The following is a 22,845-nucleotide window of genomic DNA, read 5'->3' as shown; positions in this document are numbered from 1 at the left end:
GTCTTAAATTGCTGTGGGGCAGCTGTCAGGATCATGGCTCATCTCTAGCTTTTTAGGTAAAGTTCAGTCCCTAGGATTTACACAATTGAGGTTTAATTGTATAATTTAGTTGAGATTTACAAAATTAAGGGCCTAGATAGAGTGGATAGGAAGTACCTATTCTCCTTCAGAGAGAAATCAATAACCAGGGGACAGATTTAAAGTAAGTGGTACAATGCTTTTGAGGGAGTTGAGGAATATTTTCATCCAACGAGTGGTGGAGATTGAGAATTTACAGCCTATTGTAACCACTTCCTTTGCTGCATGCTTCCTTGGTCTTTTTATATATCTGCCATCACCACACCCCAAAACTGTATCACTAATGGAGGAGCTCTGTAGGCAACTCCTATCAGAGTGTTGTTTCCTTTTCTATTCCTTTAACTTACCTATGCTGTTTCTATTGTCTGTTCACCTTTACTGATATTCCTTCTAAATCTTAGTGAAGGGCAGAAAAGGTTTGAGAGGCTGAATGGCCTGCTTCTGTTCTTTTGGTTGCTGTATTAGTATTCTAACAATACCTATTCTCCTCCTTTTTCTAAAGACCAGGTCCTGTCAGCCAGCCCTTACCCAGCACATTGTAGAATTTGTACTCTTGTGAGAAATCACAGCTCTTTTGGCAGAACGCATCTTTAGGAGTCCCAACTTTGAAGAAAAAAGGCTCGATTATAGTCTTTCTGTTGCAGTGAATTGAGCCCAGGTTCTTCACAGCATGCCTACTCTTCTGGGGCTGTTGACCACTGCCGTTTTCCAGAGGCCATTGTACAATTGTGCATGGGATGCTTGTCATAGATCAGATGCATTACGTGTGGTAGTTCTGCATACTTGGCATTGTGAGATTGGGCCATTCGGGAGACTTTTGTAGAGCAGTGCAGAAATCATTGGGTAACAAAATGATGATGGTTTAATACATAAAAATCATGATGAGCATGGACATAATAGTGGAAATTTCAGATAAAAGGATAGTCAAATTCCATTCAGTAATTCAGGGGTTATTTCTATTTTTATAAACGTTTTGCTTTCTTACTCCGTGGCCATAGTTTTTGCTCTCTTAACCAACATATCTAAGCTTACATTCCCTGCTGCTGCCCGTGTTGCCTGCAGTGCCATATCTGTATTGTGGGATCTTACTGTATACTATATCACTTTTGGAAAGGATGATTGAGTAGCTACATTTGTTTTACCAGTAACATCTGTTCTTTTTAACATACATGATTTGCATTTGACTTTTGGAACAAAATCTTCTCTCCCTTACAAAATGTTAACTCTGCACAGTCTGGTTCAACAAATGTCAGGTGCTATGCCCATATAATTGCTGCCTTTGAGTACAGGGAGTGTTTGCAGATTAATCAAGTATTAGTGCATTGCAGCTAAACCAGAACATGTTCTCCCTGATGTCCTTGACAAGGTGGTGGTGAATCGTCATCTTGAATGGCTGCAGTCCTTGTGGTTTAGGTACACCCACAGTGTTGTTGGCTAATTGTGGAGATGAAGAAACAGGAATGTATTTCCATTCAGAATGGTGGGTGAATTGGAGGGGAACTTTCAGGTGGTTGGAGAGCATAGCACGTTCTCTCTCAATGATCTTACAGGCACACAATGATTAGGCACAGAATTCCTTGTGCATTACCCCCTACTTAATCAGAGATCGCCAAAGCCATTTGTATTCCTCTTATGCTTGCGTTCTAGCAAATAATAATAGTCAAAAAATCAGTGCAGTTATTTTTCTTGCCACTGCAGTTCATATTTCTTTAGCCTTCTGAACAAGTGGTTAAACTATGTATTCAATTTGCAGTGCATTGCCCTTGCCTAGATAGGTTTTCCTGACCCTAGCCAAGAAGATGGGAAGTGACCTTCACCAATATGCTTTGAATTTCTCTGTTACTTGTGTTATATGAGAATGTGCCTGATTTTTGCTCAGTACTCGTGGAAATATTTTTCATTTTCCTCTTTTTTGAAAAGCGATTGAGGGGAAAATGCTGAGTGAAATGTACAAATCTAGATCTTGTTTCACATGTGATTCAGTTCTTGAAATGTTTTAGTTTTAGTAGTGTGTTTCCTTGTTCTTTACCTTTTCCTCTCAAACAAATGATTAATTTTGCTTGATCTAATCTGAACACAGCTTTGATGCAGCAATGAGTACCTGTGGCTTGTCTTTATGGTTTTACTGTTAGGCGCAGATGGTGTTAAGCAGATGTGAGGTTGACTGCAGGAGGTGAGCAAGGAGGTATTTATTTTATCTGTAGCATGTTTACCAGCCTGAGGCAGTGTCATGTGTATAATGTGTTGGGGAGGAGGAAGTTGCATCTCAACACCCAAATTGTAAAATTTGGAAGCATTTCAATTTGGATAGCAGGTGCAGTTTTGTTAACGTGGGCTTATTCTCTAACTCTTGTAATATTAGTATAACTGAAATGGTTGAATTGGCAGGGAAAAAAATCCTTGAAGTTAAGGCATATGTGTTGTCCCCATCACTTACACCGCTTCTACTATATTGGGAAATGAGGCTAATCATTTGTTATTACACTAGGTGTTCATTTCAAAAGTGTTGCTTAAGCCACTTTAACTACCAGCTATTCAGATAGTCCATGTAGCTCTTTGTACTTGTCATAAAGTGCTGTCAAGTAGCCCCATTGACTTAGCCCCTTGGCCTCCAGAACTCCTTCAATTGTTGCACAAATAATTAACAATGATGTCAAATGCCTTGTGTCAAAGCCTCCTGAAACTTGAACTATGCTTATCTGCTGCAGTGGTGAAACTGACCAGACTATTGATCATTCTCCTTCAGCATCCCAAAGTGGAATTGGATTTAAAAAACTCCCACAATACATGACCTGTCTATAGACAAGATTATAACTACAGATAGAGAAGTAAAGAAGTTCAAAATGCCATGATGCTCCTAAATAGATTTTGTGCATGTGATTCTTTGGGGCATTATGTGTTTGTGTTGAGGCTTACAGCAGGATTTAATATACATGTTTTATCTACTTCTGTGAGAGAACAGTAATGATGCATTATTGTTTCATTCTGCAGTGGCTGGGAGCAGGAGAGACATAGTCCCATGTTCCACTACTGCATATAGTGGGTGGGGACTGTATCTTTAAATATGTATTAAGTATTATTGTTTAGGAAATGTGATGTTAACAGAAGTCTGGTATTTCATTTCATGCCCAAAGACATGAGTTTGTTTAGAACTTTCTAGAAGATGTATACTATAACTGTTATTACAGAATTTATGTTGGGGGCAACAAACTTCAGTAATCCTGCTTATTATTAATGGGAGAGAAAGCTATGAATATGTCCCCTTTTAATAAATATAAGACAAAGAATACTACAGTGTGTTATTTTTGTTTTATTTTCAGGGCAATTAAAGCATTTCAAGAAGTGCTTTATATTGATCCCAGCTTCTCTCGGGCCAATGAGATTCACTTGCGTCTTGGGTTGATGTTTAAAGTGAATATGGACTATGAGTCAAGTCTTAAGGTAAGTAAAGAATGCAGTGTAACTGTGGAGGGTTATTTCAGATTAAACCCTGAGAACACTCCTATGTAAGTTCCTGTAAAATGGCAACATTTTAATTTTTGAATTTTTCAGGTGATAAATAGTGTTTCTGTATATTTAAAAAGATCTCATACTTCATTGGAAATCCTCAGTCTTGTCAGAAGCATTTTCTTATTTCTTTGGCCTTTCTCTAGGCACCCCTGCAAAAATTTGTTTTGTATTGTTGATCAAATATGTTGTGCCACTTCCCTTGTTCTGGTTGGGATTTACTTGTATGAACAGGCAGCCTATACAGTGGAATTGGATTTAGCTGGAATGATACTTTAAACATGTATCCTAATTTTATAATTGCTTCATATTAAAGAGAGCTTAGTAATGTTCATTCTGGTGGAGTACTTGCATAACAGTGTTAAATGGGAAAAATAAATTTTAAAGAAGTACTAACCACACTTTAATTCCTCATGTCAGCTATCAATTTCTTAAGTATAGATACCAGCTCATGGCAATTAACATTGCTTATGATTTAGGGAACTGCTAAATTTATCAAATACCTTTCAAATTTATATATCCACAGAGGAAGCTGCGTGTGTGTTTGGAAGAAAATATAGATTGTTTTAGCGTTTTGTTTTAAATCGGTTTTCTTCTCAATTATTGACCAACTTGATACCTTCTGTTGTTTCTTTCAATATTGAACTTTCGAGTACAATATATAGGAGCTAATACAAAGTAAAATATTGTGTTATTGCAGTTATGAGCAGGATGAAGATAGTGGCTTTGTTATATTAAAATATTTTACATTTTTTCTGTGGAGGTGAAATTGAAAAATCAAATTGCATTATTATTGATTGGAGTATTGCACTTTATTGAAGATTACTTCAGATTTCTAAAGCCGGCATAATGCTGTTTGTACTTTTTGCTGCTGCTGTGTACTGTTTGATTAAGCAGTAACAGATTAGCCATAACAATATAACTTATTTCGCTGTTAGAATAAAATAGATGTGAGTATATACATTTCTGGAACAAAACCAGTTGAAAGAAAAATACTGCAATTTGATTTCTGGAGATGAACGTGAAGAGTGTAAATGTGTTTGTAGTATTTGGGCTTCAGAGTCTGAGACATTTAAATATATATGTATTAAAAGGCATGACTGCATCAAATGTTGCATCTATTGAAATGAAAGCCACCCAAACTGGGTGTCTCATTTGTTGAGCTGAAATTGATGGCTAACCTACTAATGCCATATCTTCTTCTTTGTCACATTTTTTTGACTACTGGCGGGTAACATTTTCACCACATGGCCATCTCAAACAAAAAATGCCAGATATTTTGTTATCGCTAGGTGCTCCATATTCAACATACTGCGGTGTGGGAACTAGAAACTGGGCTGACTAGAAATTGAAAAGGATCAACTGCATCAGCACTGACTACAAGAGCAAAATGGAGATTTGTGTTGTGTGACTCACCACCTGATCCCTTATTCTCCTCACATCCTCAAGGTTTCAGGTCAAGAGTGTTATGGTATGTTTATGTTTGCCTGATGGTTGCAGTGCAGTTACACTTTGGAAGCTCAATACTAAAGAACAACACAGCATGGGAAACAGGCCCTTCGGCCCAATGAGCCCGCACTGCCATTTTAACATTGAGTCCCCTCTCCACCTATGACCCTTGTCTATGCTTATGGCATTCCACATTGAGGGAAGACTAATTTAGGGACAATTTGTTACACCAATCAGCCTAAGAGCACATCTTTGGGGTGTGGGAGGAAGCCAGAGCACCTGGAGAAAACCCAAGCAAGCACAGGGAGAATGTGCAAACTCCCACAGACAGTGGCCCAAATCCATGTATCTGCGCAGCAAACAGTGATAGTCACTGAGCTGTCGTGTTGCCCAGCAACTGGTCCAGTTTAAGCGTACGCTAACGACGTGAAGCACTAGGCTACTCTCGAAACATCCAAGAGCAGCCCTCGTATGACCCATCACGTGTATGCCCCTTGTTGGACAACAAGGCGGACCGAAGCACCTGTGAATTAAAAGAGAAAAACATCAATAACATGCACATCCTTATATAAACGTTCAAGGGAATCCCCAGAAGCTCAAAAGTAAAACAAGCGAGCCAGAAAATAGGTTGGAAGGTCCATAGGAATCAATTGATTCCCAGGGACCTCCCAAGGCTCCTGAACCTTATTTAAAACAGTCTCCTATATCCCTCCATCTCCATCCCGCTCATGTGCCTATCTAAGTAACTCTTAAACAACTCCAGCGAGCCTGCCTCCACCACCTTGCTTGGCAGAGCATTCCATACCCCCACAACCCTCTGTGAAAAACCTCTCTCAAGTGTCTCCAATCTAGGAAAAAGCTTACCGCTGTTTACTCTATCCATACCCTTCATAATCTTATATACCTCTATTAGATCTCCCCTCAGTCTCCGTCTTTCTAGGGAAAACAGCTCCAATTTGCCCAATCTTTCCCCATAATCCAGTCCTTCCATACCAGGCAGCATCCTGGTAGACCTCCTCTGCACTCTCTCCAGGGCCTCCACGTATTTCCAGTAGAAAGGCGACCAGAACTGGACGCAGTATTCCAAATGCCAGTTTTCCATCTATAACGAGAAATGCAGCCACCCAAAGGATATGTGCCCACCTTTTAATCATATATCCTCAGTGATGGTAAGTTTCAGTGGCTGAGACCCACATGCTGATTTGCCCAATGACAGTGAAAACCCCAGATCCAAACAGTCAGTGTTATTTTAGCCATGACTGAAAGGGCTGGTTCACTGGAGTGAATTTCCAATTGCCCGTGGAGGCTAGTTCAGACTCGGGCAGGCATGGAAAATCACACGATCCGAAAGTGTCACTGGCTCTCAATGCAAAGATATGTGTTTAGATTTTCAAAGGCAAGGCAAAAGGGGGTAGATGACAACCTGGGCAACTCCAGCTCTCAATACGTTCAGCTTGTTAGGTGAGTGGGGATCAACAGTTAACAATTTTCAAATGATTGGTGCAGGAATACGGAGGATCTGAGACACATTTGAGCATATCTGTGGGAACACCGCAGGGGGCCACTAGTGCTTATGAGTGCAAGAGGAGAGTGAAACTGTTGTTTATGCAATGGCACACCGTTACTTCACGGGAATTGACAGATCTGATTTTGTGAAGAGAAAGTACTCGAACTCTTGAGCAGAGCGAGGCTCCTGGCATCCATGGTCATCTCTAGCCATGGCTGCTTTGGTCTTCTGGCTTATTGCAGATCTTCCTCCAGTTGGAAAGAAGAATGCAGTTCTCCTCTCCGCCACAACTTTGAATGGAGTCTCGAAGTAAGGCCCCAAAATAGAGAAGTTTGTCTGATTGCACCTTTCATTGTACTTGCACCTTCTATCACTGGTACAGTTGCCTGCAATATGACTTGCAGAGTGTACTGCAATAACGCACTGACCTTGACAGCACTCAATCCCCTGCAATCTCTACATCTGGGGAAAATAAAAGCAACAGTTGGAACACCTCCAATTCTCTGTAGCTGTAAGTGTCTTGTTCACAAAGTACAGTTATTGGACTTTCAGATGATGGCTTTAGTTGACAGAGATAATGCTATTAAAGATCTCTTTCAAAATATTATTGCTGGGCTCATCCGAGACTAATCCTCAATCTGCTGAATTAGTCGAGATATTATGGTATTATAATTGGCTTCAAAGCTTTCAGTCATAGAGGACAAAATTACCCAAGATTCTAGCTCTTAATAACCCAAATACTTCAAATGCAACTGTGGGGCCAGGTTGAACTTCAGTGTGATGTTCCTGATATCCATGGAATTGTCTACCAATGGGCCAAGCTTCGAAGACTAGAAATTTATTTTATGTTCGCTCTTGAAACAATTTTCAAGAGTTTCTGAAAACTGCTAAAGATAATGTTTGGGTTTATGGGTAAAAACTCTTGATTATGTCTTGCTATTGATAAATTAGTGCCCATTTGATAAATTAACTGACCAGTTTGATAAATCAGAGATTATGATTATTGATTTATGCTCTGTGCTGATTCTTTATTCCAGATGGAATCCTAGCCTTAGAAAGGGAGATATTGTAGAGAAAACAATTGTTGAGATCCTGAAAGTTGGCCCATATTACAATAGACCCTTTCTAGTGTTGTCCATTGTGAATGGCACCTGAGCTGCCTGCCATGAATATACAAATTCCAGAAATGTGCAGTCTGTTCAAGGTTCCCAAAATGCCTTTGTGATTTTGAGGGTTGATGTTGGAAGATGGGATGATAGTCGTTTGTGCTTTAGTTGAGTATATTAGGTTTATAAGTCCTAAATGCATTTCATTATAAATTATTAGATGTTCAGATGATATCCTGTGTCTGAACTCTGGCTAGAGTCATACTGTTGCATGGGAACATTGAACAGGCTTGATCTTAACCACTTCTTGTCCCAACTGCTGGTGCTTCGCTTTTCTGTGTATTGACTTCCAAATCTATTTTCAGTGATGCCGGATTCAGCCTGTTCATCTGTATTCCAGAATTGATGACAGCTGCTCTTGGATACCATAAATGAGGTTCTAGTGAATTAGTTCCTTAAAGTAATTTGTTTCCAGTATGGAAATCCAATGTTGCATCTGCACAAAAGACAAACATTAATTCAACTACTTTTAAACTGCTGTCTATCTCATCGTGTTTATAAGAAATATATTTGCTCTTGCATCTGCAGCTACTGCCTTTGTCCTTATTTAGAAAGCTGGCTTATTGCAGTGCCTTTGGATGAGAATCCCATTTCCATTTTTCTATTTTTAGATCCGTGATCATGAATTGTCATTTGGAGTCAAAGCACCAGTTAAGATTTCTAGTCTGTTTTTGGCAATTCTGAAATTTTTTTGCTGATCGTCAGATTGGTTTTTCATACTTCAGAATTATGGCACGTTTGCTTCAAGTAGATACATGCCGAACATGCCTTACAAAGCAACTGTTTTCTAATGCTTAAAATGCTATCAATGAATTGCATTGAAGAATAATGTGTTAATTTTTTAAAGGATTTTTTACATTTTTAAATTATCATCTTTGATATTAAATACCTATGAAGCAGTTAGTTTTTACACACTGACAGCCAAGCACTTTAGACTACTGAACCTAAAGACTACCACCACTTCTGCTTTTGGCACTGTGAACGAAACAAGGGGCCTGATTTTACCGTTCGCTGCACCTGTTTTCGGGAGCAAAAATGTGGTAAAGTTGGGTGTGAGGCCTTTAACACGATCTGCGTCTGCGCAGATTGCCACTTTACCAAAACCCGGGAATGGCAGCGATCCACTTCGTGCCCAAAATGGGCACAATGGCAATTTAAATACATTTACATGCATTTAAGTTGAATTAATGAACAGCCCACCCAACTTTATGAGCATTTCCCCCTTTACTACTGCATTTGCCAATCCGGAATTGCGCCATAATGGACCTGCTAAGTAGAAGTCTGAATCGGGCGCCCCAGCTGCTGAAGAGCACATTCAGTGCTTCCAACAGCTCTCTGACTCAGATCAGAGATGGGGGGGAAAGAAGAAAGGCAGGTCAGATCATTCTGTGGTTGGAGCGGGGAGTGGGGCCAGATCGTTAGCTGGTTGAGGGGAGGAGGAGGTGGGTCAGATGTATCTTTGAAGGGGGCGGGAGGGGGAGTGGAGAGGGCCAACCATTGTCTGATTGGGGGGGCTGATCATTGTCTGGTGTGGTGGGGGGGTTGGGGCTGATCATTGTCTGGTGTGGTGGGGGAGGGCTGATCGTTGTCTGGTAGGGAGGGAGGAGGAGGTGGGTCAGATGTTCCTTGGAGAGGGGGCGGGAGGTGAATGAGGCCTGACCATTCCCTGGGGAAGGTGGGGGGAGCAGATGGATCTCTGGCAGGGGGTTCTGCTGCCACTCTGAGGATGATTGTTTGCGGGGGGTGATGAGAAGGGGGACAGCGATGTCTGTGCCCCCCCTTATCCACACCAACTCTCTCCACTACCACAGACATCGCTGTCCCCTTTATCCTTATCCACACACACACCCCCAACCACCCACCTAATGATGTCTGTGGGGCCATTGTTCCCGCTTTTCACTCCCAGGCCGCAGAAAATGGCCCGGGAGCGAGCTGACACAAGCGTGCTTTTTCAACATTTTTTCTAACTGCACATACGCAGTTCAAAGCTCCAATCATTTTGGTCATGCTAAGCCCTGCCCACAGCACTAATGGGACCTGCGATGTTTTTTTCAGGCTGAGTGCATATATGGGCGCCTGAAAGCAGATTTCTAAGTCGGATCTGCATTATGCCCAGATTCAGCATTTAGAATGAAAATGGTAAAATCGGGCCCAAGGTGTTTTTTTCCTTTGTTCAGTATGGTGCCAAATTTTGGGGGGAAAAAAATGAATGCACAAAGATCCATGTGGGCAAATTGCTTGTTCAGGAAATTGGAAATTTCAATCCAAGGCATGGATTGTTCGCAGAACTTAAGACATGATTTCTACTGTGGCTCAAGCCCATGATGAATGGACTGTGCAGATTCTGAATGTAAAGATTAAGATGTAAATGAAATGGGGGAAAAAACTTACTTATTTGCGTTATGACTAATAGCAAGCGGCAGTGGTTTAAAGGCACTTTTGAAATTGTTGTTCAGCTTATGCTTCAAGCCGAGGCAGTGTTTCGGTTTAGTCGTGCTTGGATTTCATGATGATGATATGTTCATTTTACTTTTATTTACTAAGTTTCTAGGAATATTGCATGACTTCAGCGATGTTTTCATTTGTAATTTTAAAATGTGAAGAAAATGCATTTGTCATAATTATATCAATTACTCATGCAGTTAAAACCAAGATTAATGTGTTAATTGCAATTAATATTCCTAATCACTTGTCAGTCCTAGTAACTACCATATCCTATCAATAAGAATAGATGTAGTTGATTGTATCTTCTGATCTGGAACAAAATGATCTTTCAGGATTTAAGGTGTGGTCGTGTATTATTGGTGATGGATGACAGATAAAGTTTGTTTTTTGCACAGCTTATTAATATTTGTGCTCTTGATATTAATGTTAATATTGTTATTGGAAAAACTACTCCCCTCAAGGCTCAATATCATATAAATGTAAGCAGTGTGATCAACCAATTTTGTTGGCTTGTGATGCACCAAATTACAAGTAAATGTATAATCTGTTCAGGAATGATTTGAAATAATTTCCAAGTCTTGAGAGTTATAATGAGGTAGATCGTTTCAATGCTAACGAGCAACTTGGTTCTATATTGCACAAGGATAAAAGGCAGCCTGACATGCGTGTTTAACAATCTATTTCAAGAGTGCTATAAAGATTAGAATTAAAAAGCTCTGATAATTGCACGAGTCTTGGGTGTTGAAATTCTGAGTTTTGAATACTTCTGATCCTATCTCACTTGTGTAGAAATTTGTTGTTCAGTAACTAAATAGGAAAACTACTGCTCTGTTAACTCTGAAGTTTTTCTCAAGCAGAAAACTCTGCTGTGCTTAGAATTATATAAAGATGTTAGACTCTTGTGTTCATTTCTTGAATCTGTGCCATATTCAGATCTTTTCTCCTATTCAGAGCTCCATATAGCTTGCACATAAAAATGGAGTTCCTTAGAATCATAGAATCCCTACAGTACAGAAGGAGGCTATTCAGCCCATCAAGTCTGTACTGGCCACAATGATGATGTTACAGAGTTAAGAACGTAAGAAGTGGGAGCAGGAGTAGGCCATCTGGCCCTTTGAGCCATTCAGTAAGATCATGGCTGATCTGTTGTGGATCAGTTCCACTTTCCCGCTTTCTCCCTATAACCCTTAATCCCCTTGTCTATCAAAAACCTATCTGCCCGTGACTTAAATATATTCAGTGAGGCAGCCTCCACCACTTCAACGGGCAGAGAATTCCAGAGATTCACCACCCTTTGAGTGAAGAAGTTTCTCCTCAACTCTGATCTAAACTGCCCCGCCCCCCCATCTTGAGGCCCTCTAGTCCCGCTATCCTTTCTAAGCGGGAAGAATCTCTTTACCTTTACCCTATCCATCCCCTTCATTATCTTATACGTCTCTATAAGATCCCCCCTCATCCTTCTAAACTCCAATGAGTACATACCCAGTCTATTTAGTCTGCCTTCATAGTCCAACCCACTCATCTCCGGTAGCAGCCTAGCAAACCTCCTCTGCACTCCCTCCAAGGCTAATATATCCTTCCGCAAGTGCGGTGACCAAAACTGCACACAATACTCCAGCTGTGGCCTCACCAGTACCCTGTACAGTTGCAGCAAGACCTCCCTACTTTTCTATTCTATCCCCCTCGCTATAAAGGCCAACATTCCATTCACCTTCTTGATCACCTGCAGACTGGGTTTTTGCAACTCGTGCACAAAGACCCCCAGGTCCCTCTGCACCGTAGCATACTGCAGCTTTTCGCCTTTTAAGTAATAATCCCTCCTACTATTATTTCTACCAAAGTGGATAACCTCACACTTGCTAAGATCCATCTGCCAGGTCCTCGCCCACTCACTCAGCATATCCAGATCCCTCTGCAGACTTTCCACACCCTCCACGCAATTTGCTTTTCCACTCATCTTCGTGTCATCAGCAAATTTCGTCACCCTACACTCAGCCCCCTCCTCCAGATCATCTATATAAATGGTAAATAGTTGAGGCCCTGGCACCGATCCCTGAGGCACTCCACTAGTCACCAATCACCAACCAGAATAGCACCCACAAGTTGAAACTTGTATCTTTCTTCTCAGATGTAAATTGGTGTAAACATGGAATATTCACCACATTCTCTTCTCAAGAGATAGAAATCTGAAACACCACTGCTCTTATGGGCTAAGCTGTTTGCTGAGACCCACTTCAGCTGCGTAGTTTGATAGTGGAGCTTAAATGTTCATGTGGGTTTCAGACTTAAACCATATATACTTTAAAAACATGACAGATCTTTTACTGCACCAATAATCTCACATGCCAAGTCACCCTGGTTCATATCCTTAATCCCCTTTGCTGCATACAAATTGATCAGACTTCTTATTTTGAAGTTCATGAGGAAGGATTTCATATGTACATCAATTCACGTTTATTGACATCTCTTCCCATCCCCTGTGCCCTGCTACTGAAGAATTCTTTCATTTGGAGGAAACGGCAGAAGATCAGGGTAAAAGGAATAATTCTTTGCTTTCTGACATTAACGTGATAGGTCTTACAGTTTCTTTCTGAGCTCTATGCTTCCATGATTTTGTTCTCTTGTCCCTCTTTTGAAATGACCACTATTCACAGTTGAATCCAGTTGATGTATTGGAAGGCTATTCCTTCATCAACACATCAGAGCCCAATTTTCACAATGCAATTACATTTGATAGCTTGAGTAACTTAATAGGTGTGAAAAAAGTGGTTAACACTTCCTGTCAAACAGGATAGGCCATGATGGTGTTAAGAAACTGTCCATACGGCAGCATTTAAAGCGATGTTTATTCGTGAGTCAGAGTCCTCTGCCATGTAACATTTTCACTTGGCAGTATGAAAAAAGATAGGGGACACCAAGGCATATTGACTTTGGCTTTGACAGTCATTCAGAAGATCTTCATTCTTTTATAGCCCTTGAAAATTAAGATCAAGTGCTGGAGGAAAAACCATAATTCTTTGGTGATATTAATGGGAGAAATGCAAATTCTAATTTTCAATCCGCATGGCATTTGCTTCTCTGATAAAACAGAGTATAGCTCCTCCTGGTTACTTAGCTGTGCTGGCTTACAAGTTTGCACTGTCCCGCAACTTTGCACTGCCCCTTCCTCACCATCCTGTATTTAAATTTTATTCTACTTTCAATGACTTTGGCTGTAAATTTTTGGAAATTTCTTCTTATCAGCAATCAGACAAAATATTGAAATAATAATGGCTAATAATTCATGTGGTTACCACTGAAATAACCCCAGTTTATCAACAAAAAGCAATAGTGCAAATTACCAAATCATATAAAAAGAGAATGTTTTGCCAATGTGATGTTGGAATTATTGAGCATTTTTCACTTCCAAAGTTTTTTCACTGGGCTATCTTAAATTAACCAAGTAAGACAAATAGCAATATTTTCCTGATGTGCAAACATTACAGTAAATGCATTGTAAATGTTGGAAATGTTCTATACTGAAGTATAGACTACAATTAAGACTGCAGTGATTGCGTGTAAGATGCTGCTTTGCAAATAAACTAAGATGTTGGCCTTTTATGTGATGGGCGACGTTGCATTTTCTAATGACCATGTGAAGTGAGTGGCTGTGTTACTGAGGCCTGTTTCTTGAAAGACAAACAAATCTTGATTTCTGAGGACCCAGGAGAGCTTAATAATGAGCGTTCTGCTGCACGTGCTGCACGTCCTCCTCCCATCCTCGCCCACCCTCTCTTCCCCCTCTCTCTCTTTCTCTCTGCTAAATGGAGCTTGGCTGACTTCCAGCAGTGTGATTACAAATAGCTTTCTGTGTCCTAGTTATTTGAACAAAGAGTAATCTTGAACAGAAAAGGAATATCATTCTACAACCAAATATGTAGTAAAAGCTTTCTCTGGTGACAGATTCAGCTTCTTCCTCCTCCCCTGTGGTAAGTTCAAATAAACATTCTGTGCCATTCAGGTTGGATCAAGCAGATTCCTCTGTTCATTTGACAAAGCGTTTTTATGTTTTAGACAAGTGCATGGGTGCTCACAAATCTGAAATCATCTGTGTAATGAACTGATGCTTAAAAAATAATTTTTGGATTTGTTCTGTGAGTTTGGCTTCATGGAAAAATGGTACAACGAAATGGGATGACAGTTTATAGATCTGTTATTTGTGATCATTCAAACTATTTATGCACATTATCAACAGTTTTTGTCATGCTATACTGTAAATGTTGGTTTAATTTTTCTAATTTTTAGTGGCAAAGGGAAACCTTATTCTGTAGGTAGGGTTTGCAGATTTGAAGACATACTTTGCAGATGTGGTTGAAAACACTGTAACAAGCACTGTTTGGTCTGCAGTTTGTACAAGGAAAAGTGCTGAATCAAGTGGTGTAATGTGCATGTTGTAAAATGTCTGAAATTGGTCCTTGCTCTGAGAATGGTAGGTGCTAGTTAATGAAAATGCTGGTTAACTGAGATGCGAGATGAGTTCCATGTTTTCACCCAATCAGCAAGCTCCTGGACGATCTTTGCAGTGACGCGGGTATTGAGGTCTTGCAAGAAGTGCAGAATTACTTAAATCAAGGGAGCATGATGCTGCAGAACAGTGGGAGATAGAGACCAGATGAGAGCAGGCCAGGGATAACCACTGTCTGAGTTTCACAATCATTAGCCATTGTGAGAGTGGGACTGATGGGCAGTAATGAATGTAACCACTCAGCAACAAGTGTTAGTGTCAGGAATGAGACACCTCTCGATCAAAAAAAAATCCAAATGAAAGATCTAGTTGCTAGAGCGCTGTTTGGTACAATGCCAGATGACAGAAATGTTGCTGTAATTGGAAAGTTTAGGCTTCCTTGCTATTTTATAGTGATATTTTAACTGGCATTTTTTATTTGTAGCTGTGATGTACAGCTAAAGGCTCTAAAGAGTGTTCTGCATTGACCATTGTCTGCCTAACTAGAAAAATTATACATAATCTTGGAATTGCAATTGTCCTCTTTCTTGACGAGTTGTTGAGAAAGCCAAAGGCAACTGCATAATTGAAATAATTTTGCATTCATGGTTGTTAAATAGTTGGTCTCCATACGGTGTAAAGGGTACCTGTTGTTCAAGTGAAAAATGAACTGTTGATCTAGTAATCTACAACTTCTCTATTTTATATTGCTTCACTATGTGAAATAATTTGGAAGATGCATTCTGATGATCTGCTTTTAAAGAATAGGTGATCAGCTTTATTTGCCTATATTGACAATATATGTAATCTTTAATACTTTCCAAAAATATTTCTAGATATTGATAATTGTTATTTGTTCAGTGATTTTAAAAGCCAAATCTAAGGCTGACCATCATTTTGAGTCTTCATCTTTTTCTCACCCAAAGTTTTACTGCCACAAAGCATGATTTACCAACAGTAGAATAAAAATAAAAATACAGTGCTGGCCATGTGTTGAAATTGCATGTTAGAAATAATTGGTGATAGTGATTTCCAGTGTTTCCCTAAGATGTGCACAACCAGGCAGCAATCTGGGATATACCACACAATGAAATAAACAGGCTGCTCAAAACTTCTAAGTTAGTTGGGAGAAATTGCCAGCTTTATGTGAATCATGTAAACTGCCCATGGATGACAAAGTTTTCAGAAGAGTTTGTAGCCCACCCAATACAAAACAACTCAGAGGTAACATTAGTTCCCTGCATTTCTGTACCTTTAGAAATTTAAATATTCCTCTGAAATGCCAGACCTGATTTCAAAAACCAGTGGAGGAATGTAGTTGCTGTAAGATTTTTATTATGCGATGTGGCTGCCAGGAATATCGAGCAATACAAGAATGACTTCTATAATTTCAGACATTTCAGATTCTTTCAAAGACATTAAAACCTGAGTATATTAAGGTGGGATTACTCCTATGCTCTTTCCTTCCACCCGTGTGGTCTGTATTACTGAATGCTACTTGGAGATTGGATTTTCATTGAAGGCATTTTTGTGCCACCATTAGGGGGAGCACTTTGTGTGAACATGAACCAGTCTTTGACTTTACCAGTTGCAACTAGAAAGACACACTAAATTAAATTTTGAGATATAACTTGAAACCTGGTATTAAATTAAACTGGAATCATGTTGGGATTAACTATTCCTTAAAATTCTGTTCATCTGTCAATCATTATTATTAAAATTCTCAACAGAAATATGTTGGGGTATTTTTTCTAAATAATAGTTTGTGTAGATACTGTCAAGTCCTGTTGTCTGCAGATTCTTCAGTAAATAAATAAACAGTATTAATATTAGTAAATATTAATATCAGTAAATAAATAATATGAATTAAAAATGATCACCCAATGTGGGATTTGAGAGCATGACTCTGGGCTTGGGAACCCCATTAACTACTATCTAAGCTAGCCTGGGATTGCTTCCATAAAGCCTTTTCAGCTTTCTGCAGAAGACTGTTACTTAAATCTGCAATCACTATTTACAATTTGTATATCAACAGTTCATTACAAATTCAACAAGTAATAATAAAGCAGAAATCTGGTAGCATTTAATGTGCAAGGCTATTAATTCTCCTGCCAAATGAAAAGGCATCAGCATTGGTTGAGCATGCACTGGTGGCTATAGTGCTAGTCATGTCAGCTGCAAACTTATGAATCATTTTTTATATATATATATATATATATATATATATATATATAACAAATAGCAAGGGTCTCGCCATCGATACCTGTAGTGCAACCATTCTTGACGTCTTTCTGATCAGCACCAAGAGTTACAGTGATGTTCATTTGAAGGCTGCCCATGCACACTTTGAAGTAAGTACTTATGGAAGATAAATGCTGTGAAGATACTATCTGCAGCCTAACCATTTTATAAAGTTGTACCAAGACCTCCCTACTCCTGTATTCTATTCCCTGGCTAATGAAGGTAAGCATTCCATATGCCGCCTTCACCTCTCTATCTACCTGTGCTGCCACCTTCAGGGATTTGTGGACTTGTACGTTAAGGTCCCTTTGTTCCTCGGTACTCCTAAGGACCTACCTATACCATTCCCTTATTATATCTCCCGAAATGTATCATCTCGCATTCATCAGGAATAAGTTCCATATACCATTGCTCTGCCCAACTTACCAGCTGATCAATATTAGTCTGTAGCCTAAAACTATCCTCCCCACTAAAACACCACGAGCTTTCATGTCAGCTGCAAACTTGTGAATCGTTAATGTATGTAACAAACAGCAAGGGTCTCATCATCGATAGCTGTGGTACACCGTTGGTCACAGGCTTCCAGTCACAAAAGCAGCCTTCTACCATCATCCTTTGTCTCCTACTAACAAGCCAATTTCAGATCCAATTTTCCAACTTACCCTAAATTCCATGGGCTCTAACTTTTTGGACCAGCTTTCCATGGTGGGACCTTGTCAAAGGCCTTAGTGATGTCCATGTAAACCATATCAACTGTTACCCTCATCAATATATTTAGTTACCTTTTTAAAAGACTCAAATTAGTTGCACAGGATCTCCCACCAACAAATCTATGCTGACTATCTCAGATCAATCCTTTCCTTTTTCAGGGGTTGATTAATCCTGTCCTTCAGAATTTTTTCCAATAATTTAATATACAGAAGTTAGACTAACTGGCCTGGAATTATCTGTCTTATTCTGCTCTCTTCCTTAAACAAAGTTACCACATTCCTTATCATCCAGTCATCTGGCACTTCACCTGTGGCCAGCGAAGATTTAAACGTCTCTGTCAGGGCCCCTGTAGTCTCCTCCCTTGCCCCCCATTGGAGCCTGGGATACATCCCATCAGGCCCCAGCCTTTATGCCTGCTCAGTCTTGATGTAATTTCTCATAGTCAGTGTACCTACACTGTAAAATTACCCATAACAGCCTTGATGTAGCAATGCAGTTGGCACCAAAAAGGCAACATGGATAAAAATTACTGACCTCAAGAACTCTGTTCAGTGCGTTCGTCACAAGCCCTTTCTGAGTTGGACCCACTCCTGTTCAATAGTTGATTTCTTTCTAATTAAGCCCTTATTTGACAACTACTTTTCAAGAATCAGTGGCCTGAAAGTCAGAGCCCTGTTTCTGGCCTGCTGCCTGGCAACATCCAGTAGGTGCTCATTGGTAAATGGGCTTATTTAAACTATATGAAGCCTAATATCTGGTGCAGCTTAGGCCAGGATGCAGGATGCGCCCCTCGGTTCTAAATCAACTACTCTAAAATTTTGAACTGTCATCATACTTTATTATTGATAAAGTAGCTTTAAAGATCTTCACAGGGCTGATGCATACATTGATTACTAGTTGATCTCCTGTAACATAGCTGTAAAGCTGAAATCTGAAGTACAGCATTAACTATCCCTTCATGGTGACTGATTAGGTACTTATGGAGAGAGAGTCTGAACAGCCACATTTTAAGGTCATTCAAAGGCTGTCTTAGTGATTGAAGCCTTCAGTGTGGCTGGTACTTGTTGCTTCTCACTGGGAAGAGAGAAAATTATCTAATTGTTTTGTTTAGAAAGCAATATAACTGGAGATTACTTTATTTAAAAAAAATGTTTGTACAAGTCTGCATGCATGACACATTAGTTAAATGTGATAGATGAAAATGTATCTTTGTGCATGGCTCATCAATTTTTTTCCCTCTTATTATTTTCTTCATGGTTATCATAGAATCATACAGTGCAGACGAGGGCATTTCGCCCCATCGAGTCTGCACCGACACACGAGAAATACCTGACCTCCTGTCTAATTCCATTTACCAGCACTTGGCCTATAGCCTTGAATGTTATGATGCACCAAATGCTCATTCAGGTACTTTTTAAAGGATATGAAGCAGCTCACCTCTACCACCCTTCCAGGCTTTTACCACTTTCTGGGTGAAAAGCTTTTTCTTGCAACTCCCCACTAAACCTCCTGCCGCTCACCTTGATAATTCTACATTTTTCTACCTATATATGAATAATGATTGGTTAATATCTCTAATTGTTCACCAAAGGCAGTTACTATCTTTGGTAGGAGTAAATTGGGTAAATAAATAGAATGATCAGCACTGTCTACTCAACAGTTGTGTTTTTTTTTGCAACCTGAGGAAAGGCCTCTCATTCATGGCTGTGATTGATGCCACACATGACGTTTGCTTATGTGTGCGCACTCTAAATAACCAGAAGAAATGTGTCGTAAGTTGCCATGGCAACAGACTTGTTTATACAGAGTACCTAAGGGTTTATTATTTGGCTGTTTAGGAATACCACTTGGGCATTGCAATTGAGAAAGGTAAATATGCATGGGATTCATTGGTTTTATATACTTCTTGGAATATTTGAGAAAACACCGAGAACAGGAACATTTTTTTGTTTGAATATTGCCGTAACGTAGGAAAACATGCCAAAGTGCTTCAGAGGGGTATATTGGATAAAAATGCATGCCAGGCTAGAGTCGGAAATATTAGAAGGGGTGGCAATAAGCTTTTTTATTGTAGAGATGTGTGTCTTAAAGTCCACAAATGCAACAAAGAAATTTAAAGACGTAATTTCTGAACTTTGCAATCAGAAGGCTGAAGCATGGTCACTATGGATAGGGTAATGGCTGTTAGTTTTGGCGGGGTGGGGGGGTGGTTCAGGGTTGGAGGACTACAGAGTTGATGTTAGATGAGGTTGGAAATGAGGAAGAGCAAGGATATGAAGTAATTCAACCAAAGATGGTTTGTAAATTTGGAAGTGTGGGGGCAGGAGCCAATTTTGAGAGCCCAAGTTGATAGAAAAACTAATATCTGCAGAACTCCCATTTAAAGTGCAGTTCTTATGTTGGTAATTGGATTATAATGTGTCAAATATCCAGTACTCTGAAGGCTGGAACTTCTTGGCTCTGCTTTATTATAGTTTGCCACTGCCAGTAATTCTAGTGCGAATTCTTCAACTTCAACAATGCGTTTTTTTGCCAAATAATAGTGAACGGTGTTACACTGCACTTTGAGAAGCATGGAGTATATTGCTTTAACTATTGAATAACATTCCATACATATTTTCTCTCTCAGGCTTTCACTTCATTGCTAGCGATGTGCATCTCCTCAATTTGTAATGGGAACCACCAAGCTTGTCCCTGAAATTGCATACATGGCCACTATGTGGTACTGTTATCCTTTTCCCACAACCCATTCTTTGAGAATTTCTGACCATTTCTTACTTAGTAACAGATATTTCTAATGTCCAAAATAAAGATTGAAACAAAATGAAGTGTTAAAGTATTTCACAATTATACGATTCTTTATCTCAATGACGTTAAGATTTTAAAGAAGGCTTCTGCTTTACACTTCAGATCGGATTTGGAATTGGTTTCTTTCCTGACAGCTATGACTCCGTAAACTGAATTTTGCTTGTGTAGCCTGAGTTAGTGGATTATGGTGGTGATGAGACTAAACTGCTGGTAGCAAGACTTCACTTGTGGGGATGATGAGGTGGGGGACTTGAAAGAAGGTTGATCCACTGAGGGCAACAGTTGCCCTTAATTTCAATTCCAGATATGACATGTAGCTGTTACTGTGACATCCCTTTCCCCATTATTTAAAAAAGGAGAAAGGAAGAAAACAGGGAATTTTAGACTGGTTAGCCTAACATCAATACTGAAGGTGCAAAAATTTATTATAAAAGATGTGATAACAGGACACTTGGGAAATATCAATGCAATTTGAGGGTGTAACTAATAGATAAGCGAGAACCAATGGATGTAGTGTACTTGAATTTTCAGAATATTTTTCATAAAGTCCCATGTAAGAGGTTAGTATGTAAAATTTAAAAGGCATGGGATTGGGTGGCCTAGATTGAGAATTGGCCACCAGACAGGAAATAGAGTAGGAATATATGTTTTTTTGAGTGGCAGGCTTCAGTGCTTGGGCCCTAGATATTCACCTTAACGATCCATGATTTGGATGAGTGAACAAGAGGGCATGGTCTCAGGACATGGAGTAGGTTACTTAGGACTGATATGAGGAGAAATTTCTTCATCGAGAGGGTAGTGAACCTGTGGAATTCTCTGTCACAGAAAGCTGTGGAGGTCAAGTCATACAATATATTTAAGAAGGAAATAGATTTTGATGTTGAGACAGAGTCTCAGCCATGATTATGTTGAATAACAGAGCAGGCTCGTGGGGCTGAATGGCCTACTCCTATTTTCTATGTTTCTATTAATTCTGCACTGTGAAATCCTTCTCTGACCTTTGCCTTTGCAGTACAGTTGAAATACCTCATGCTTTAAACATTTGAAAAAGAACAAATGAGAATGAGCTCCTGAACACAGAGTCAGAATGGAAACACACCTTGTTGTTGATTCTAGCAGAGGGGGATATGTTCAGTATGCCTGCACCTGGTCAGTTTATTGCTAAGTGGCTTTATCAGATGTGCCGGAGCATGGACTGCCCGGATGAAGAGAGATTGGATGTGGCATGTGCATATCAAAAAGCGCTGATTCCAGAGACAGTTCTGAGATTGTGGCCTGGAGCACAAAGCATCAGGGCGGGTCACCCCTGAGCATGGTTGCTGACTGGAAGGAAAACAGAAGGTTGACAGCTGATTTTCGGAAAGCATGATTTGCAAACACCATGCAGAGGTACAACCCTGCAGCTTTTACTTCACCAGTCCGCTGCTGATGACAGCTACTGTCCCGGTCATGCCTGTTCATGAGGCTGGAATTTAAGGAGCACAATACCTTGGAGAGTTGTGGAAGATGGTGAAGATTATTGAGATGAGGAGCAAGGCCGTGAAGGGTCTAATGTTTGGAGGCTGACCAAAAGTGTGTTAGATCAGCTGCAGAGAGTTGAAACACAGATGGAGATGAACAATTTTCGAGCGGGAAATAGGTAATTTGGCACACTTTTGTGGTTGGAAGTTCATCTTGGAGTTAGAACAGTCTGTTAGCCTCAGAGAGATGTGAAATTAGTGCAAAGGGAATGGAACTGTCACATGGACCGAAGACAATGACTGTGACTCCTTGGCTCCCCATATGTGCATCGACATTTAGTTTCTTAGATTGTTGTTTTTCTGCTAGTAAAGTGGTTAGATATAGCATTCCCAACCAAATCTGTTTAGATTGCCTTGGCTTGATAATCAAGTTAAGTACAAGCAAATGCATTGATGGTGCTTTTTAGGTGCTGTACTGGGGTTTGCTGTTTGTGCACAATCAAGGATAATTTTGAACTATTTCTTTGACCACTGTTAAGTTATATTCTTTTGAGGAGGTTTAAATACTGTTATTAAAAGTACAGTGTATAACTTAGTGTTTGTTTTTCTTTTCCTGGCCATCATGAATGACAGAAACTTTATGGTCTCTTTTTAGGATTTTTTCCCCCAGTTTTCTTTAGTTTAGCTCTGCTTGACTTTTTGTACTAAGTTTGTATTGATATTGTTTCTTTATTTTCCTACAGCATTTTCAGTTGGCATTGATTGATTCCAACCCTTGCACTCTGTCCAAAGCGGAAAGTAAGTAATTATCTTTTCGATGCGGTGAAGTGTGAATTCTCAAAAAAAAAGATTGATGTCCATAATAACTATTTTGTTTGTTCTTGATGGAAAGCATTTAGTGGCATATCAATTAATGTACTATGAGAATGCTTAGTGATAGGCAAAGTATTGCTACCAACATCACATTTCTGACATAATCTATTGTTGAAG

The 22,845-nt window shown here is 39.7% G+C and overlaps 1 protein-coding gene across 2 annotated transcripts in view; it reads left to right on the top strand.

Annotated features, from left to right (window-relative positions):
- The window catches only part of kdm6a (lysine (K)-specific demethylase 6A), a 233,402-nt gene that overhangs the window by 110,582 nt on the left and 99,975 nt on the right, over window positions 1-22,845 (top strand). For both annotated transcript variants that reach the window (XM_080203828.1, XM_080203827.1), the window contains exons 6-7: window positions 3,399-3,519; window positions 22,599-22,653. In XM_080203828.1, coding sequence (XP_080059954.1) covers window positions 3,399-3,519; window positions 22,599-22,653 — 176 coding nt within the window. The remainder of the gene's footprint in view (window positions 1-3,398; window positions 3,520-22,598; window positions 22,654-22,845) is intronic.

The sequence above is a fragment of the Carcharhinus amblyrhynchos genome, chromosome 15, assembly GCF_965287045.1.
Source record: "Carcharhinus amblyrhynchos chromosome 15, sCarAmb.v2.hapA, whole genome shotgun sequence".
Lineage (NCBI taxonomy): Eukaryota > Metazoa > Chordata > Chondrichthyes > Carcharhiniformes > Carcharhinidae > Carcharhinus > Carcharhinus amblyrhynchos.
The sequence above is the reverse complement of the archived record's forward strand: the minus strand, read 5'-3'. Positions and strand labels throughout refer to the sequence as shown.